This window comes from Myiozetetes cayanensis, unplaced genomic scaffold (genome assembly GCF_022539395.1).
Source record: "Myiozetetes cayanensis isolate MyiCay16 unplaced genomic scaffold, myiCay2020 scf12, whole genome shotgun sequence".
Classification (NCBI taxonomy): domain Eukaryota; kingdom Metazoa; phylum Chordata; class Aves; order Passeriformes; family Tyrannidae; genus Myiozetetes; species Myiozetetes cayanensis.
Window position 1 is genome coordinate 27,451,417 of NW_026086826.1, and position 20,199 is coordinate 27,471,615.

Sequence of the window (20,199 nt, forward strand, 5' to 3'; positions counted from 1 at the left end):
GCTGGCTTTCATCCTCCTCTCAGAGCCTCTTGAAAAATCTCCAGGGGCCAGAGGCAGCTTTTCCTCAGGGACAGTTTGAGATCTCAGGCTATCGGGGCAAAAAGACATTAAATTTCAGTGAAATAACAAGTCTTTTTTGAGAACCCGCAGTCACAGCCTGAAGCAAATGGGTATCCACCAAACTCCAAGTCTCCCCTGTTTAGCAGAGGCATATGGCAGAGCTCTCTGGTGTGTGGGGGATTTAACGTGCATACAGAGAGCGAGGAAAAGCCAGGAATGCCCCAGTATTCCTCCCACTGGCTTGTCATCCCATCTGCAGATGATTCTTTTTCCAGGGTGATGGAGAGCTATGACACAGGAGGCCATCTCCAGTAGGGATGGGGATAGCCCCCATTTATTTATGGATCAGAAGAACTCATAGGCACTGAGCATGATATGGAATGAGGCTCTGACTTTACCACTAAAAAACTCTGCGTGAACACAGCCGGGCACTTTTTACAAGGGCATGCAATAATGGATTTAAACTGAAAAAAAGCAGGTTTTGATTGGATATTATTGGAAATTATTTACAGTGAGGGTGGGGAGGCACATGTTGCCCAGAGAAGCTGTGGCTGCCCCACCCCTGGAAGTGTTCAAGGCCAGGTTGGATGGGGCGTGGAGCAACCTGGTCTAGTGGAAGGTGTCCCTGTCCATGGCAAGAGGATGGAACAAGGTGACATTTAAGGTCCCATCCAATCAAAACCATTCTAGGATTCTAAGATTCTATGGTTCAGTGCCAGTTTTCAGCCCCAGCAAGAGATTTCCCCACTTCCTGGCTGCAGACTCCTGGCCAGAGAGAGTGTGCCAGCCAGCCATCCTTAATCAATGGAGTTTGTTTGTTCTTTCTTTTTTTTTTTTTTTTTTTTTTTTTTTTCTTTTAAAGAAAGTTTGGAAGGAGGCTCAGAGGGTGCATCACAGCTCCATTATCCTGGAAATGAAAGAGAGTTAAACTGTAATGGCCATTAAACTTCCTTTTCCAGCTACCTCTCCTGCTTCTCATTCAATAATTCCCTTAATGTTTTATCCTAATGGAGCAGATTATTACTATTATTTTACTGTATCAAGATCACCTGTTGCGTAGAAAAGAGGAGGGAGGCTGGGACCGTGGATGGACACAGAGCTCTTAGCTGGCTCCACATGCTTTTTATTGTTATTATTGTTATTATTCTTGGCAGATTGTGCATAAAGGGCCGGTTTTGGGCTTTCATCTCACCGCCTTCATCTGTGTACAGTGACGGTGTCTCTCAGGAGGGTGGCCTTGGGGGCAGTGGTGAGATGGCGGGGCTAGGTGCAGTTTTGGGGTCTGTCCCTGTGGGGCAGGAGCTTTTTCAGCCTCTTCCCCCCAAGACATTCCCCAAACAACACTTCAGTCATCTGTCTCTCTCGAGCCGTGATCTCCTTTAATCTGTGCTGCAATTTCTTCGGGATGCCCTGGGAAAATCTCCTCAGATTGAGAGTGACAGCACTGAAACCAGTTGGAAATGGGTCAGAAAAAGTTGCCCGTAGGAGTGTTTGCCTGGAATAAATCTGATCTCTCTTTTCAAAGGCACGTTGCGGGAGAGCAAAACAAAACACGCTCCGCTTTAAGTGCTGCTTTTTCATGCCTCGGTGGCGACTTCAAAGCTGGCCCAGCCCGAGGCAGGATTCAGCTGGGAGTGCTTGGCCAGCACCGAGTGCTCCTGGTGCCAGCACCTCCTTATCGGCGTGACCAGGCTCCTCTCGCCGGTGCCTTTGCGTCGGCCACCCCGGAGTGTTTTGTGTCCCCGGGGATGGCTGGTGCTGGCCCCTGGCTGAGCCCTGCCCGCGTTCGTGCCCGCAGGGAGGGATGATCGCCCTGCTGCTCTCCATCCTCTGCCTGGTGATGATCCTCTACACCCGCCGGCGGTGGTGCAAGCGGCGCCGGGTGCCGCAGCCGCAGAAGAGTGCGAGCGCCGAGGCCGCCAACGAGATCCACTACATCCCGTCGGTGCTGATCGGGGGCCACGGGCGGGAGAGCCTGCGCAACGCCCGCGTGCAGGGGCACAACTCCAGCGGCACGCTCAGCATCCGCGAGACCCCCATCCTGGACGGCTACGAGTACGACATCACCGACCTGCGGCACCACCTGCAGCGAGAGTGCATGAACGGCGGGGAGGACTTCGCCAGCCAGGTCACCCGCACCCTGGACTCGCTGCAGGGCTGCAACGAGAAGGCCAGCATGGACCTCACGCCAGGTGGGCACGGGCTGAGCTGGCTCCTTTCCAACCCGCCTTCCCTCTGTCATTCTGGGCATGCGTTTTCCGTTGTTGAGCGTTTTCCCTTTTTCTCCAGTTTTTCACTGGCTGTGAGGTGCTGGTGCCACTCAGAAGGCAATTCCATTGCTGGGAGGCCTTGCAGCCGGTTGAGAGCAGTCCGCTGGGACAACACAGGGTGGAGCTTTGAAGGGAGGGACTGTAGTTCCTGTGGCTTGATGAAGAGCCAGAACACTGTGCCTTCTGAGCTCCCCATAATGACCCCCCAAAAATCCTTTCTGTATCCCAAGATTTCCACTGTCTTTTTCAGCTTAGGTTTTCAGTAGCAAAATTATACGTGCCATCAGTATGATTCAGAGTTAATGCCACCTTCTGAGCACCAGCAGAGATTCTTTGAGGCTTGTTACACGCTTGTTCTTTGGCCATATTACTTAACTGGGCCATCCATCTGGAGCCTTCTCAACTGAGACGTGGTTTGGGAAGACCATAGTGAGGTGCTTAAAGCCCTCCAGGGGTTTTCTTCACAGACATGGGTATGAAGAGGTGCCCTGAGAGGCTGAGTGTTAGAGCTCAGCTTTTGGCCAGTTTGGTGGAGGTGCCAGTCGCCTTCAGGATTTGAGTTGCTCCTGAGGGTGCACTGGGGGCAGCTCAGCTCATTGGCTGCAGCACCCTGATCACCTCGTGATGATCTGGAGATGGACCCAAGTAAACCTTTCTCTCACCTCCTTCCCTTTTTTAAAATCCTTATCCCTGAGAGATTTTGTCTTCAATTCTTCCTGCTCAGGGAGTGATAACGCCAAGCTGTCCCTGATGAACAAGTACAAGGACAACATCATTGCCACCAGCCCCGTGGACTCGAACCACCAGCAGGCCACGCTGCTGTCCCACACCTCCAGCAGCCAGCGCAAGCGCATCAACAACAAAGCACGAGGTAGGGGCGTCCCAGGGGTGGGTGGGGTGCTTTGGGCTTCCACCCACCCACATTCCAGCAACTCGCTCTCTCCTGGGATGGATAAACAGGATCAACGTTGGGCGAGAGCGTGGGAAGGAGGGTTTGGGTGGGGAGACACAGCAAATGTGGTGCCTGCAAGGATGCAAGTCGTGTTGGGCTGGTTGGTTGCAAAGATGCAGAGGGTGTCTGCCATGGTAAATATTTCAGGGTACTGGCACAGGCACGGGGAAAAGTTGCAAGTAGTGGGACGTGTGGCAGGTGGGGGCACAGGTGTGTGAGGTGGGAAGGGGAGAAGGTGCTGTCCCTGCTGTACCTGGCAGGTGGGGCTCCTCAGTGTAAGGCTTTCCCTGAAGGGTTATGTAGGATGCCAAGGCCTGGGGTGGCACGGTGCCAACCCCTCCATGACTACACTCAGTGTCCCCTGCAGCTGGCTCAGCATTTCTCAACCCCGAGGGGGACTCAGGGACAGAGGCGGACACCGACCCCCAGCTGACCTTCTACACAGACCCCTCGCGGAGCCGGAGGCGCAGCCGAGGTGGGTGGGGAGCCATGACCCCTCTTGCCATATTTGCTGTTGCTTCTCTGTGTTTGGAGACTTTCCACTGGCAAGAGATGGAAACCCAGGTGCAGTCCCAGCTGTCGTGGGCGGGCGCCGGTCCCCGCTCCGCAGTGGATGCTGCTGCTCTCCGGTGGAGCTTCTCAGCAGAGGATGAAATATATTCTGATGTTTTGCTGGAGGCTTCTGCCGGGCACTGGTGTATATTAATGAGTAACACGCTTCAAAGGCCGGCCTGTGCGTTCCCAGGCTGCTGCTCAGCACGGAGCTGCCATGGGTTCGCTCCGGCACCATGCACACACGAGCTGTGTGTGCAGCAGAGCATGGGGACAGCCTCGGTCCCTAGGCAGGAGTCTTGCCCCACTGCCCTGTACCATCCCTGCAGGAGGTATTCTTCTCCCAAGAGGAGAATTAGTGTCTGTTTTCCCTCGTTGAGCCTCGTTTGCTGGATGATGCCTTGTTTTCCTGGGAGCGGTGGGACTAGGAGCCATCTCCTTCAGCTGGTGCTGAGAGGCTGGTTCAGGCTTTGCCTCCATCCAGTTTTTTTCCACTCAGCTTCTTCAGATGAGAGGCTAAAAGTCAAAGACCTGCATGCCCTGAGCAGTTAGGGCTCTCCAGTACTTTTACGAAAGCATCCACGAGCCTGTTGTCATGACAAAATTAACTCGAGTGAAGTGCTGAGGAGGAGGGGGGGAAAAACAGGATACTGCATTTACCTTTCTTTTCCTCACTATCTCAGCTCTGCTTTAAAGCTCTTTGCTGCTACAAAGTTCTCAGCCTGCTGCAGTGCAGGGTGTGGGAGAGCCCGGGCTGAGGGGGATCAGGAAGACCCCAGCTGCAGCAGGCAGGAGGGAGGGTCCCATTGCAAAGGCTGCTTTGTACTCTGCAAAATCCAAAATGGCTCCATTTGATTGGATCGATGCTGGATTTCCAGGGGGCTGGGTAGGGTCTCTGCACCCTGAGGTCCCCTGGCTGCACCCCAAAGTCTTCCTGGGTCCTGCAGATGTCGAGTTTGACTGTGCTTCCATGTTTTGCAGTGGGGTCCCCCCGGAGCCCTGTGAACAAGACCACGCTGACCCTCATCAGTGTGACGAGCTGTGTCATCAGCCTGGTGTGCTCTTCCCACATGAACTGCCCCCTTGTTGTCAAGATCACCCTCCATGTCCCTGAGCACCTCATCGCTGATGGTGAGCACCCCACAGTCTTACCCACCCCTTCCTGCCCCATTCTGTGAGGTGTGATGGAGGGAATGTGGAGAGGATGGGTGCAGGATGGAGGGGATGGGCTGGATGGAGAGCACCAGTGTGGGATGGAGGGGATGGGCACAGGACAGAGGGGATAGGTAGAGGACAGAGGTGGCTGTTATGGGATGTTATGGGTCCTTGACAAAGGGGACAGGTGTGAGATGGAGGATACCAGTGTGGGAACAAGGGATGGAGGGGTACAGGATGGAGGGGATAGGCATGGGACAGAAGAGACAGACACAGGAAGGACATGGCTGTTGTGGGACACAGGGCACGGTCCAGAATGCAGAGGATGGGTGTAGGACCAAGGAGACTGTTGTGGGATGGAGGAATCAGACATGGGACTGACGGGTTGGGTATGGGATAGGGGTGGCTGTTGTGAGACAGAGGGGACAGGCACAGGATGAAGGGAACTGTCATGGAATGGAGGAGACTGATATGGGATGGAGGGGACTGTCATGGGACAGAGAGGATGGGCACAGGACGGAGGATCCATTGTGGAACAGAGAGGGCTGTTGTGGGACAGAGGGTACTGTGTCAGGATGGAGGGAATGGGCAGCAGATGGAGGGATCCATCATAAGATGGGGGAAAACATTACAGGATGGAGGGGTCCATTAAGGGATGCAGGAGACAATCATGGGATTGAGGGGACAGCAGCAGGTTGCCCTGCTGACTGCCCTTCTCTCGCTGTCAGGGAGCCGGTTCATCCTGCTGGAGGGGAGCCAGCTGGATGCCAGTGACTGGCTGAACCCAGCCCAGGTCGTCCTCTTCTCCCAGCAAAACTCCAGCGGGCCCTGGGCCCTGGACCTCTGCGCCCGGCGCCTCCTCGACCCCTGCGAGCACCAGTGTGACCCCGAGACTGGTAGGTGGTCCAGCGGTGGGGGTGGGTTTGGGGGCTCACCCTCTGCCTCCCCAGGCCAGCTCTGATGGGAAGATGCTTCCTTGCCTCGCTCCATGGGCAATAACGGAGCTACCGGGTGCCCTGGGATGACTGCAGGCTGCATTTGGCAGGGAAGCACATGGAAAACCTTGTCCTCTCGTGTCCCTCATGTCCCCTCCTTTCTCTGTAGGTGAGTGTCTCTGCTATGAAGGCTACATGAAGGACCCTGTGCACAAGCACCTCTGCATCCGGAACGAGTGGGGAACGAACCAGGGGTGAGTGTGCCTTCCACAGCATGCCCGGGCTTGGGCTGTCGTCACGTGAGCTGCTGGGCTTCAGCAGCAGCCTAGCAGGGCTGTGCTAAACTTCTTGGATGAAAGAGTCAGAGGCATCTTGGTGAATTGTAAGGTCAGTGCACGGCTGGGCTCTGCAGCAGGTCTGTGGGAGGCGAGGATTTCTATTCTTTGAAATAATCAGAAATGATGTAGAAGAGGCCATTGTCGCATTTTACAGTAAACACCCCCTGGAGAAGATGGAGATTGTTCCTCCTCCCCGTGTGAAGACTCTTCTTGGCATCCTGTGCTTTGTGGGGCTTTTGGTTTGGGTGTGTGAGACATCAGAGGAGGGCTGAGGTCAGACTGGGGTCCTCACTGAAAATTGGGCAAATTAGATGCTTTGATACCGTAGCTGAGGGAGCAGAGCAGTCACCGTCTGCTCCACAGCTTTAAATCCCTGCACGTGCCAGGGGAAGTTTTTCTGATGCTTTGGCAGTAATTTGGTGGTCCTTAACACTCATGGGTCTCTGACATGCAGTTGGGCCCTCCCCGGGGATGGCTGGAGGTAGCGTGCAGAAACCCAAACCACCCTCAAATCCGGAGATCCCACGTGCCCCGGCACATCCAAGCCCTTGTTTTTCCCACTTGTCTCACTGTGTCGCAGCTGGATCGGCAGTGGCCCTGCCCATGTCAGGATGCCCTCTCTGAAGTTATTAGTCCTCACAGTGGGAAGGGAGAAATCATCAAAGGCTGGGCTTGGCGGCACCCCCGCGGTGCGGCTGCGCTGGAGGATGGCAGCGGCGGGGGGCTGTCTGTGCCGGCTGGCCCCGGCTGTGTCCCTTTGAACTGGGGCCCGGGGAGAGCAGCCCTGCTCGGTCTCCACCCCCACTCTCTGTTTTTTTATCATCTTAAAGGCAGTTTAGCAATTAAGCCCAGTGTGGAGCACCTGCTGTGTGAGACAAGGGCGGTTGTTGCTGTGAGTGCCCTGAGCCAGGGGCGACGCTCGGGACACAGGTGGTCCCGTGCTGGGGATGTGCTGAGTGCTGTGGTGAATGTCCCCAGACCTCTTCAAGGTACCACTGCTGGGATGGGAAAATACAGGCAGAAATACAGCTCCCTGTTCTGCTTGTCCTGAGAGGACAGGTGTCTAGCAGGGATGTTCCCAGATCCTCTGTGCCCATCTCATAAGAGGCACTGAGTGATGGGGTCTGGGGCGTGGGAGGGGGTATTCCTCTGCCAGGGATTTGCCTGTTTTGGGTTGTGTTGTGTTTTGGAGTGTCTCACAGTGGGTTGGAAAGAGCCCGTGCCCACCCATGCCCACAATGGCTTTGGTGCCAGCCTCTGCCTCTGTCTGTGCTGGACTCACCACCTTGCAAAAAGCAAAGTGGCAAATGACTTTGTCCATTGAGACAGGTATTAAAAATGGAAAAGCACTGTGGAAAAACATTTGCTTCCTTCCCCTCTACTTTTCCTTTGCTGCTGGATGTGGATCTGCAGCTTCACACTTTTCCTCCCATGCACATTGCTCTTCTCTAGCTTTTTCCTGATTTAGCTGCTTCACCATCTCAAGGGAAAGTGGAGAAAAAGCTGCTTTCAGGTGAATTGGTAGAAAATAGAGGTGGTAACAAGCAGGAGAGAAGCCAAGGGCAGGAAAGGCAAATCCATTCCTGAAGCCCTCTGGACCTATTCACAGCTCCAGACCCAGCTTTGGTCTCAGCCATGCCAAACCAAAAGGTGCTCAGGACCCACTCTGTTCCTCTGGGGAATTTGTGGCTGCTTTTCAGACCCAGCTCCAACCCAGTGCCCTCACAGGAGCCTTCTCTAGACTGTACTTGAGCCTCTCTCTGCCTTTTCTGGTGCAACAGTGTTCATACCTGGCCAGGGTACAGCTTGTCTTGTGTCTCTTCTTATATACCAAAGCTGGCTATGACAAACTATGTGCAGTATTCCCAACAGAGTTTTCTGTTTGGGGCAGAGAAACCTGGCAGATCTCTTTTTCCCCAAGGTGCAACAAAAACCCCAGGTGATGGTGGGGCTGTCAAAGTCCTCTTGCCCTTCTCTGAGCTCTCAGGAAGGCTCTGATGCTGCAGTGCTGGGGCTTTTTCAACACCATCCTTAGAGAGCTCCTCTCTCAAGCTGCTTGAAACCAGGGTTATTTTGTGTTTCTTCCTCGGACTTGTCAGGATTTTGTTTCAGAAAATGGTAGCAGCTGAAACCACACTTCATCCTTGCCTGCAGCTTTCACTATTTTTAGGGGCTGTGGAAAGCATGTCCACACTAAGCATCGTGATGCTTGGGCTAGCTTGGTGTTTAATGAGGGTTCTTTTCCTTCTCTGCAGTCTGGTCTGATGTCCAGGTGCTGCTTGGTGCAGCTGTCCCTGCAAGGGCTTGTAATGCTGGAGGTCCCTTCTACCTGTCCATGGTGTCCCCTGTGAACTCTTGGCCTCCACAGGGTTATGACTGTGATGAACTCCCTTTAGTGCAGCAGAACCATCTTGTCAGAGCCTGTTTAACTGAATAACTTGTAACTTCAAGCTGGTTTTATGTTTTTTGGGGTGGAGGTTGAGCTGCCATCTTTTGTCACACTCATCAGCTCACTCCCAACTCTAACCCAAACAAGGTTGCCTACAGGTTCACCTGAAGGAGATGTCTGCAAGTCTTCTGTTCTCTCTCCCCATCCCAAAGTGCCTGAATAACTTCTGACACTGTTTTGTCTGCTGTGCTCCTAACCCCTCCTGATGCTGGAGTGACGTGCTGCTGCCCCAGGCCAGTCCCTGGAGAAGCCACGTTGGCTCCTGGTCAACAAAGCAGGACGTGGGGGCTTTGCCAAATCCCTCGGCGTGCTTGGGAGCGATGTGTTCTGGTTACGACCTCCTCTGTTTTCCCAGGGTGGCTTTTTTATCAGAAAACTCATTTCAGCCCTGTGGTGCAGAGAGTTTTGCCGTTGGTTTGTTTTTATTTACAGCGACGACAAGTCGACTCGGTGTCTGTTCACTCAGCAGCATCTAATTTTGCTCATGAAGGCGAGCTCATCTTTGTGCTTTATTGGCGATGGCAGGGAGAGGCTTTGTGTGGTGTGTGTATTTTGGGTACCAGACTGAGATCCACGCCTCCGCGGTGCATCTTTTACCCAACGCATCCAGACCCTAAATCTTCATCCATTTTTCAAAAAATCAGATCTTTTTGATCATGGGTAGCAGATACATTTGATCGGCTGCTTTTGCTCTTCAGCTGTTTTAAACAAATCTGTCTGGTGCTGTTTGTGTGTTCACAGTCTGTCTCCCTACTTTGATATGCATTGTTAATTAGCTGCTTTTCGGCTCTTACTCTAATGTTTCCAGAGTAGGATGCAGTTTCCAGCAATCCAACCAGGTCTGCCTCATCTTTGCTCATCAAACCCATTTTCTGTGGTTCTTTTTGTGGTATGACTTGGCCAAAGATCAAATCAGCTCATTCTGCCTTTAGTTAATAAACTGTTACCTGCCTACATTTGTACTTATTTATCTCAGCCCTTAGATCCATCATGGATGCTTTCCCTTCCCCACCTGCAGTTCTTGCCTGGGTGCCCTTTTCAGACTCCCTTGGTGAGATTTAAGATGCTCTGCATTTAGAGGGCCTTTATCAGTGTGCTCTTTCAACTCCTAATGGGCTTCAGCCTGGCATGGAGAGGTTTCAAGCCAGTTTAATGTGATATAGCAAATGCGTCTGGCTGGGTGCTCTCATCCTCTTGTAGCACTTGGCAAACTGGGCTGCACCAGCCTTGCTCCCATGCAGGACAAGTTACCTCTTTCTGCCCCCTTGCAGGTGTTTTTTCCAGCACAGGACATGAATTAGTGCAGTAGCCCATGCCCTGCTCACCCACCTCCCCTCCCCTGCTCTTCCCTTCCCATGATACACACAGTTATCCCCCTTCCCAGCCATGCACCTGTTCCTCTTGTCCCATCCCCACACATCATTCACTCCCCACCCCACAGAGGAGCCAGGGACACACTGAAGTGACAAGGACAGCACTTTTCCTGCTTAAAGTCTTACTCTTTTTCTCTTTTTTTCCCCCACCCCTTTTTCTATCTCTCCTTTTTTTTTTTTTTTTTTTTTTGCCTCTCTCCATCCCCTGCTGTGTGCCTCGGCTTTGCAAGCTTGAAGGACAGCCAGATAAAAAGCTCCTCTTTCTTTCAGATCCTTTCACCAAACCACCCATCCGCCTCCTCCTCCCGCCTCATTCTCCTCGCAGATTTATGGGCAGCCCAGGGAGAAAGTGCCGGCATTAGCATTTTTAATAAAGCCCTGCTTGCAAGGGATGGCAGGGGGTGGGGGGCTGGGAAGGGGAGAAGCATCGGCAGCTGAAGCTCGAGCGAAGCTGTTGCAAAGCAAAGTGAAGTTGGGGAGGAGCCACGACAGGCATCACCGGTGCAAGAAGTCGGCAGCTCAGTGTTCATGTCACGTCTGCTCTCTGCTCTTCCCCCATTGTGGGGGGTGGTGTTGGGTCTTCGTGGGTCCCCCTCTTTGGGGTCTGGGGTGCAGGAGGGGTGTAGCTGCTGTGAGGATGCTCTGGTCTGTTCTGCTTGGACCCGAACTCCTGAACTTTTGTTCATGGCAGTCTCTCCCAGCACGCACTTGGAGCTGGTGCTTCGGTGCCGTGATGGGGTTTGGCACGGCCCTGGTTGGAAAACCCCAGGAGTACAGAGGGTCAGGGAGCCAGGTGTTTAGTCACCTCTTTCAGTGTGGGACAGCCAATCTTCTCCTCCAGTGGCATTTCAGCCACGCTCACGCGCAGCGACTTGTGCCTTCTGCAAAGACCTTCTCCTGCAGCCCCTCTGACCTCCTGACAGCTCCCCTCAAACCAGCTGCTCCAGGTTAGCTCAGGGAAGTCTCATCCTGCCAGTGCCAGGCTTTGATTCCCCATCCCACCCATCTTCTCTGGAAGGGTTTTGCAGGGAGCACGGACAAGCAGGAGCACAGTTCTCGATGCTGGAAGTCAGTCTGGCCTCGGCCCCTTGGGGCTTCAATTTAAGCATGGCCAGGGGCCTGTTGAGGTGGTTCAAAGCATGACCAGCAGCCATGGGTTTGGAAGGCTTAGCCAGAATTTCTAGAGCTTCCACTGAAGCCCAGATGTGGGGCAAAGCATAGCTGAGGGTCCATCTGGAAAAAGCCAAGAGGCCTGAAGATCATCCTGGGGATGCACTGGCAGCGCTTTGGCCATGGGAACTTGCTGACTGAGCGTAGGGAGCTTCTGGTTCTCAGCTGCCCTGGGTTTTGTTGTTTCAGGTGCCTGCCTGAATGCCAAGGCTTGTGGGGAGCCGAGAGCTGTCGTTTCTGGCCCATTTAATCCAACCTGATCAGCTGCAGGGCTGCTAATCAGTCCCACTTTCCTCTGTGAGCTCTGAAGACCACACAATCAAAACACCCACCAAGAACAACAAAAACCCAGCAAGTGATCACAGAAAGCAGGGGGGAGACAGGCACGTGGGGCCACACTCACGTGCATGGGAGAGGAAGCAGGAGGTGAAACAGCAGCAGAGGCACAGGGGGCAAGAGGCGGAAACGGAGGGGGTGAGGTGTGCCTGGGAGAGCAGATGCCATCCCATCCTCTGCAACAGAAGGTACAAGTCAACAAGAGTGTGTGGGTGGAAATGCCAGCACTGAGCTCCTGGAGAGCTTCCTCAGAGATGAGGATGGATAAGTGTCTCTTGTTGAGCTGGAGTTCTTGTGTGGAGGACCTTCCAGGGCTTATCCACAGAAGGTGTCATGTTGTCCCAGATCCAATGGTTCCTGGCAGCACTGGCTCTTCCCTGCCATGTAGGCATGTAGCTAAAGGCTGAACATTACTTTTAATGGGCTTATTTTGACCCCAAGTAAAGGCAGAGTGGGGCAGGCTGGGGAGATGCCACACAGTCCCTCTCTGGAGCATGGAAACCTTTTCCCCAGCTCAAAGCCATGATTGCATTTTACAATGGTAGGTAGGGGTAGGACAAGGGGGAATGGGTTCATACTGACAGAGGACAGGTTTGCTTACATATCAGGAAGAAATTCTTTCCTGTGAGGGTGGTGAGGCCCTGGTACAGGTTGCCCAGGGAAGCTGTGGCTGCCCCATCCCTGAAAGAGTTCAGGTACAGGTTGGATGGGGTTTGGGGTGTAGTGGAAGGTGTCCCTGCAGAGGTCCAGCAGCCACTGTGTCCCTGCAGCACCTGTCCCAGGGCCAAGCCCTGCTGCAAGCCAAGAGCAGCTCCTCACAACCGCTTTTCCACCCGAGTTGATGCAGAACAATACCCTCGCCTCAGCTTTTGTTCCCGGCCCCACGTGCTCCTCAGAAGCAAGAATAAAACCCATCTGCAGGAGCGCTGGAAGGTGGAGGCGTGAAGCATTCAAGGTGTTGCTGAGACACGAGGAGCACATCTCTTTCTGGATGAGGCTGACCTCATTCAGGGCAATCGGATCTGCGGGCTGAATGTAATCCCCCGCTCCCAGCCGACCGGATGGGAGAACGGCATTGTATCCTAGCGAGGAAATGAGACGGCACACTGTAATCCTGCGATCAGGGTTTCTTTTTTTTTTTAATAATTATTATTTTTGTCCTTGCTGAAGTAACCTCAGATTAGAAATTAAAGTGCTTGTGCAGGAGAGCTGTAATTGCCTCTGGAGAAAAGCCCCGGGCTTGTCGGTGGCACCTGATACTTTCACCCTGAATTTTACCAGCAGTGATGTGATGGATGGCAAATCTCTTTCTCTTCCCAGTTTTGAGCTCTTGCGAAGGGGATTTGGAGTTTTAGGGTTTGGGAGCAGGGTTCATGTTGCTTGATTCAAAGTCCAGCACAGTTGGGTCTCCTGTCAGCCTTGGTTTGCAGGTGGGTCTGTGGTGCCGGGGGTGCATGTCCCAGAGGTGTCATGGCCATGGTTGTCCCACTGAAGGGCCCTGGCCATCAGATCTTGGTGGCTCATCACCCTGTGCTATCTACAGCAACAGGGATGGAGTAGTTGGGGCCAACAACTCTCCAGGCTGTACCCTTGGCTCCAAGCTTCCAGCTTGTCTTCCAACCCCCTTTGTTAAGGCGTCCTCAGCTCCCCTCCTGGAACAATGAAACCCAGGGGGAATAAGGCAGGTGGTGAAATTGTGGACCCGGACCTGATGTGCTCCCTTGCAAAAACCTCAGAGAGAGAGAGTTCAGCTGCAGTTGGGTTTATTTTAGCAATTCAATAGCTGTGATGCAAATCCCTAAAACAGGACCAGGCACACAGGGGTGAGGGGATGTCTGGAGTGCAGTGTACTCCAAAATAATGGATGCAATATGCTGCTGGCCCATTGGCAGGTTGGGGCTGCCGTGAGGATCTGATGTTGTGGGGACCCCAAGATTAAGATCTTGAATCAGTGGCTGTTTTATCCCATTGTCCTGGCTTTGTTCGAGTTGTCTTATGCCAGGACCCCTCTGCATGTGTGCTGGGGGCTATGCAGGGAAAGCATTCTGGGCTCTGAGCAGCAGTGGGGGCACAATACCAGTGTGATGCTCCTGGGTTTCTTTTCCAGGCCTTGGCCATACACCATTTTCCAGCGTGGCTTTGACTTGGTGCTGGGCGAGCAGCCATCTGACAAGATTTTTCGGTAAGCTGCAAAGGCAACCTGGTCAGCACATTTTGGGGCTTAAAATACCACCCAGGGCATACAGGCATGCAGGTAGCCCAGCTGGCAGGGCTGAGCACAGCTGTCCTGTGCTACCTCCTGGGGACATGTGAGTATGGCTGGGAAGGTCCTCCTACAGCTGTTGTGTGGGATGCTGGATGGGCAGCAGCAGTTAGTTCCTCCTCTCTATTCACAGTGAGAGCAAGGTTTAGGCTCTGAAGGAGGATTTCTACAGGGAAATGAAAGTGCCTTTATTTTTTTATGTATCACCTAAGTTGCATGTGATTTTTGGAGGTCATTTGGGTGCATTTGGAGAAGCCACTCCTCTTTAGCCTGCCCATCCACCTTTGTTCAGGCTGGCATCCCTGCAGGGCTGTGGGGAGATTCAGGGGCTTGGTTTTGGGCAGAAACAGCCCTTCAGGTTCATCAATTCCCTCCTTGCCAGCCTTTGCTGCTCTCCCTGGCAGGTTCACCTACACCCTGGGGGAAGGCATGTGGCTGCCCCTGAGCAAGAGCTTCGTCATCCCACCAGCTGAGCTGGCCATCAACCCCTCAGCCAAATGTAAGACGGACATGACAGTGATGGAGGATGCAGTGGAGGTCAGGTAGGTGCAATGACAGGATGATGGAGTTTAGGAGGAGTTTCAGCAAGTAGAGCAGGGATCCCCATCCCATGTTTTGCAGATGGAGGTTAGTACATCCACTAACCTGGCCCTCTTTGGTACCTGCAAAGCTGAGCCTTTGGAGGTATCTCTCATCATCTCAGTAGCTCCTGCATCCCTCTAAGAGCTTGGCTGCCATCCAGTTCACTGTCAACCCGAGGGAAACCTGAGCTCCGGAAAAACCCACGCAGCAGCCACGGTCGTGCACGCGTTCACAGCGTCTCATCGGAGCAGTGACACATCTCCTCCTTCTCCTCCTCACAGGGAAGAGCTGATGACCTCCTCCTCCTTCGACAGCCTGGAGGTTCTCCTCGACTCCTTCGGCCCTGTCCGTGACTGCTCCCGGGACAACGGGGGCTGCAGCAAGAACTTCCGCTGCATCTCGGACCGCAAGCTGGACTCGACGGGCTGTGTGGTGCGTGGCCCCCCGGGGACCTGGAATCTCCTTTGGTGCGAGCAAGGAGGGGGAAGGCAGAAAGGGAATCCTCCTCCCTTACCATCACTTTAGGATGGATATTTTGGGGTTGATTTTGTAGCAAGAAGATGGTTTTGGGTTGGTATCTCCTTTGTTGCCGCACGCGTGCACGAGGGAGAGAGAGTTCATCTGCTTGTTGGCTCTCTGGGAGGTCCCACATCGCTCATGTGTGTCCCCTGTCACCACCACAGCTGCTCTTCCCCAAGACAGAAGGATTTGTGGGGCCAGGGTGCCCTGCTGTGATGTCACCAGTGCTGGGCATTGGGGTGGAGAGGCTGAGAGTGTGGGGCGGACAGTGGGCTTGGAATGGGCAGCGTCGCTTTGGTGGTCACTGGAGCTGGGGGCTGGTGTGTGGGGTTGATGCCAGCCCATCACCTTGGTGGGGGGTGGCTTGGGGCGCTCCCCAGGGCTGCAAAGGGGCTGTGGTGCAGGAGGAGTATCTGTAGCTGTGAATGGTGTTGCTGCTGTCTGTCTCACAACCCCCGAGCACTGCTCCTGCTGCAGTGTCCAGTGGAGAGCAACTGGAGTGCTCCCCTCTGCCTCAGCCCCGGGGCCAGATTTCTTCCCTGGTGGTTTCACCTCTTGCTTCCCCCCCCCACCAGTGCCCGACAGGGCTGAGCCCCATGAAGGACGGCACGGGCTGCTACGACCGTCACGTCGGCGTGGACTGCTCCGATGGCTTCAACGGGGGCTGTGAGCAGCTGTGCCTGCAGCAGATGGTCCCCCTGCCCGAAGACCCCCTGCTCTACAACATCCTCATGTTCTGTGGGTGAGTGGCCCAGCACCCACAAGGTGCTGCTGTACCTGGCTGCTGCCACCCTGAGCTGGTAGGGTTGGCGTGGAGGGGGGGTCTCCTCTGTTCCCAGTGTCTCTGCTGGGGTGGCCTGGGGGCTGCACCGCTGGGGGCTGCAGCTGATGGTGGGCCCCGTGCTGGCTTCCCAGGTGCATTGAGGACTACAAGCTGGGCACGGACGGGCGGTCGTGCCAGCTCATCTCGGAGTCGTGCCCCGAGGCGGGGGACTGCGGGGAGCCCCGCGAGCTGCCCATGAACCAGACGCTCTTTGGGGAGATCTTCTACGGCTACAACAACCACTCCAAGGAGGTGGCACCAGGGCAGGTGCTCAAAGGGACGTTCAGGTGAGCTGGGGAGGTGAGGAGGTGACCCCAGCAGGGTCAGACCTCACCATCCTCTCCAAGAAGAAGGCATGGTAAGGAGCCTGGTCCATCCATGTCTGGCCAAACTTTGCAGAAGAGGGGAGGGCTGGTGGGGAGGGCACATCCCATGCTTTCCATCAGTAGTAGACATCTCTGTAATCTGTGCCTTAAGGAAAGGCTTGGTGCCAGGTGTTTTTTTGGGATGGGACACCAGCTGGCTGGGATGATCCCAGGCATTTCTCCTGTCCTCCAACCCTGCCCTCCTCTCCGCAATTAACTTCCAGGCAGAACAACTTTGCCAGGGGCCTGGAGCAGCAGCTGCCAGATGGGCTGGTGGTGGCCACGGTGCCCTTGGAGAACCAGTGCCAAGAGGAGCTCTCTGACCCCACACCTGACCCTGAGTTCCTCACCGGTGAGTGAGTCCAGTCCCGCACCTCTCCCAGCTGCCAGCATGCCCAGCTTGAGCCCCTAAATCTCCCAGGAGATACATCTCCTGGGGGATATATCTAGTCTGGCTTTAGCATCCTGGGCTCATCTGCAGCAGGAGCAGTGGTAAAACAAAGGCATTAAAAATGAGGGAGAGGCAAAGGATGTAAATTAATTGTGTGGTGTAAAAGCTCAACCATCCATTGAATATTTGTGGTATTTGCAAAAAGCACTTTTTCTTTTCAAAGGCAAAAAAAGTTTTCCAGCTACCTTTAATTTGATTTTTTTGCCGATGTAACAAACATTCAAAACCTGCTGCCACCAAACCAAAGTGTTTTGGTTTGCTCTGCCAGAGCATTGTGGGCCACGAGTAATAGGATTATCGTGGGTTCCTAGACAGCCTTCAAGGATCTATCTTTCTTCCAGCAAGTTGCCAGAACCCCTAAAATAACCTTTGTTTCCTTGGTGTTTGTTGCTGTTGGCTGAAATGGCCCTGGGCATTGAGGAGCATTAAGGAAAGGATGTGGCTAATGAGGTGTTTTGGTCTCATAATACTAGACCTCGTGCTTTTGCTTTGTTTGGCAGAGGTTCCAGGATTTTGGGAAGCACCCATGGGCTGCACCCAGGGTCTGATGGATGCTGGTTGCCCTGACAGGGTGCATGGCAATGTAGGTGTGTGTGCAGGCAGATTCAGGCAGAGGGGAGAGTGCCACTGGGTCTTGGGGGCTGAGCTACCCCAAGAGAACTGTGCTGGTGGGTCAATCCTGCTTCCATGGGGATGCTCATCCCTGTCCGTGCTAGAGGAGGTGCTAGAGGGCACCTGCATCCCAGTGAGATTCTCTTGCCTGTGACATGGGTACATGGATGCAAGGAAGGCACTGCCACCACAATCCCAGCATCCCAGCAGTGTCAGTGGGACCAGGACTTTGCTGGCAATTACGCTGGGGAGGCAGAAGCCAGTAAATTATCCTATTCATTTCCCACCGCTCTGCTGGCTTGGTGGCTGATTAAGGTGGAAAAATAAAGCAAAAAAGAAAAAGAGGTAAAATATTCTCTGCTTGTCAGATCTGGATATCGCTGTGAATACACGAGAGGCAGAGCTGCTGAGTAAGGAAGGGCTGTTTTTGCATAAACACTTTGCAGGGAAGAGCAAGGCTTTGAAGCTGTCGGGAGCAGCCAGCACTGAAGAGAGAGAGGTGCTGGAAGGCAAAGGATCTTATCCTGCTTATCCTCCGCCTTCAGTTCTTGTTAGAGGGGGGGATGCCCGCCGTTATCCTCCTGAACTCCTGCTGGGTGCCTGTTTAGCAGCAGAGTTGCTGCTTTGCTGCCAAGCGGAGGCGTGACGTGTTGGCTGAGCGGCAGCGGAGCTGCGAGCGAGGAGGTGGCCGCGTCCCGGCATCCTCCTGTGCCACACCGAGGTCACCAAAGGCAGACCCACGAGCACCCTTCAGTTCCCATTCTGAGCCTCTGTCTGAGGCTTGGTGGCCTCTCTGTCCCTCTGCTCATGGAAGCTGAGCTGCCACGTGCCTTGGGCGGGAGAAAGTGGCCACACAGCCCTGGTCTCCATGAATTTCTGCCTTCTGTAACTCACAGTTACAGAAGAACAGGCTGAAGAACGAGGTGGCTTTGCCTGGAGAAGGACAAACCCTGGGTCCTGCTCAGGCCCAGCATTGCTGTAGTGCCCTGGGGGAACATCAGCATCAACTTGCAGATTTCCCCTGTACATCTGTGCCCGCTCAGCTCAGTCCCAGCCGAAAGGGACCCAAGGCCCCTTGGCTGCTTGCACTTGGGCACACGTGGCGTGACGGTGACCGTTCCCAGGCCTGCAAACAGCTCATTAAAAAGCACAGCTCTCATTAGCGAAATAATTAGCACACCTGGGCATGCCTTGGGAGCGGGCACTGGGAAGGAAGCAGGAGGGGATGCAGGAGGAGGCTCGTTATCTGCCGCTGCAGAGTCCCGGCCGGCAGGATGAAACGAGCCTACGTGTTTGCCTTCAAAGCCATCATTTTAATTGCTGAGGAGCAGCTGACCCTCAGCTCTGAATGCTTCCCTGGGGGGACCGTGGTGTGGGAACAACCCTTTTCCCTGGCTTCTTCCCACCCTGCTGGCTGTGTTGCCCCAGGCTGCAGCCATTCCTGTGGAGAGGCATCCCTGGGCAGTGGCACTGAGCCCCCATGTCCTTTCTCTGGCAGGGATGGTGAACTTCAGTGAGGTGTCCGGGTACCCCCTCTTGCAGCACTGGAAGGTGCAGTCCGTCATGTACCACATCCGGCTCAACCAGATGACCATCTCCCAGTGTAAGCATGTGGGGACAGGGGAATGGCGGAAAAAGAGTGGAAAGAGGATACATAGATTTCTGCTGGCAGGTGATGGGCTCAGGGTTTGGTTGCCCATCACGAGTGTGTAGGGAGGTGACAAGGGCTCGGTGGACTCTGGGATCTGAGCGTCTCCTCCATCTCTTCTCCTTCCCAGCCTTCAGCAATGCCCTCCACTCCCTGGATGGGGCCACCTCCCGTGGAGATTTCGTGGCACTGCTGGACCAGTTTGGCAACCACTACATCCAAGAGGCAGTGTATGGCTTTGAGGAGTCCTGCTCCATCTGGTATCCCAACAGGCAGGTCCAGCGGCAGCTCTGGCTGGAGTACGAGGACATCAGCAAAGGTAGGAGCCCTGCTGGTCCCCAGGAAGGATCTCCACAACCACCCCATGGGAGTGGGAAGCTCTGTTTGCTTTTGGCATAGCAAGGAAAGTGCCCAGCCTGTTCCATCTCATCGTCTTATTTACATCCTGCTCTCTCACCCTTGGAAGCTGGGCGAAGGACTCCCATGGATTGCAGCAGGCACTGGTCTGGACCATAAAGAAAGATCAATACCCACACCCCTAGGGAGATGAAAGACGAGTGCATTAATCCCACCAAGCCATCCTGCCTGATTCTGGACTTAACTGTTGTTTGTCTTTAATCCTGTTCCTTCCTTCCTTTTGTTTCCTTCATACCTGCTCTCTTCCACTCGTGTCCCACAGCCAGACTTTTCTCCATTTGATGTGTTCTCTTCTCCTGGGCTGTCAGTGCCGTGCTTTTAATGCCTGGAAACCAGGTAGGAACTGGGAGGTTCCTCATGGTGCAGAGGGCATCTGGCACTGCTGCATCCCCTCCAGTGCCCTCTCTGCAGTGAGCTGTGATGGATCCCCAGTGGAAGAGCTGATGACTGGTTTGGATGCCAGCTTTACAAAAGCTGAGGCAGCCTAAGGCTTGCCTGCTGCCACCTGTCCCCAGGACCACGGCAACCTGGTCTAGTGAAAGGTGTCCCTGCCCATGGTAGGGAGGTTGGAATGAAATAATCTCTACAGTCCCTTCCAACTCAAACCATTCTAGGATTCTGTGATCTCTTGCCTTGGCCTTTTAGGCCACCTTCCTTTGCTGCCCCTGCACAGGAGCTGTCGGGTGTGGGCAGTGAGAGCTGGGAGCTCACAGTCACCGTGACCGAAACATCATTTCCATCACGAAGCTTCCTAGTTCTCAGTATTGGCACCAACCTACAGTGCTGCCCTTGCTGTGCCCCAGCCACGGAGACATTTGTTTTCTCCCCAGGACTCTTGTGTGGGAAGGGCTTCTTTCAAAGCCTGAGTCTGGATCCTGCGGGCTCAGACCTCCTGGAGCCTGGACTTCTTTCCAAGCCCACCTGGAAGA

At 54.2% G+C, this 20,199-nt stretch overlaps 1 protein-coding gene across 4 annotated transcripts in view; it reads left to right on the top strand.

Annotated features, from left to right (window-relative positions):
* The window catches only part of ASTN1 (astrotactin 1), a 58,479-nt gene that overhangs the window by 21,904 nt on the left and 16,376 nt on the right, over positions 1-20,199 (top strand). For 2 of the 4 annotated variants that reach the window (XM_050307147.1, XM_050307144.1), the window contains exons 3-16: positions 1,859-2,252; positions 3,055-3,201; positions 3,638-3,757; positions 4,816-4,965; positions 5,718-5,885; positions 6,094-6,178; positions 13,698-13,772; positions 14,258-14,395; positions 14,717-14,867; positions 15,530-15,696; positions 15,870-16,064; positions 16,367-16,494; positions 18,704-18,808; positions 18,984-19,172. In XM_050307147.1, the coding sequence (XP_050163104.1) occupies positions 1,859-2,252; positions 3,055-3,201; positions 3,638-3,757; positions 4,816-4,965; positions 5,718-5,885; positions 6,094-6,178; positions 13,698-13,772; positions 14,258-14,395; positions 14,717-14,867; positions 15,530-15,696; positions 15,870-16,064; positions 16,367-16,494; positions 18,704-18,808; positions 18,984-19,172 (2,212 nt within the window). The remainder of the gene's footprint in view (positions 1-1,858; positions 2,253-3,054; positions 3,202-3,637; positions 3,758-4,815; positions 4,966-5,717; positions 5,886-6,093; positions 6,179-13,697; positions 13,773-14,257; positions 14,396-14,716; positions 14,868-15,529; positions 15,697-15,869; positions 16,065-16,366; positions 16,495-18,703; positions 18,809-18,983; positions 19,173-20,199) is intronic. The other 2 variants (XM_050307145.1, XM_050307146.1) reach the window with 2 other exon arrangements.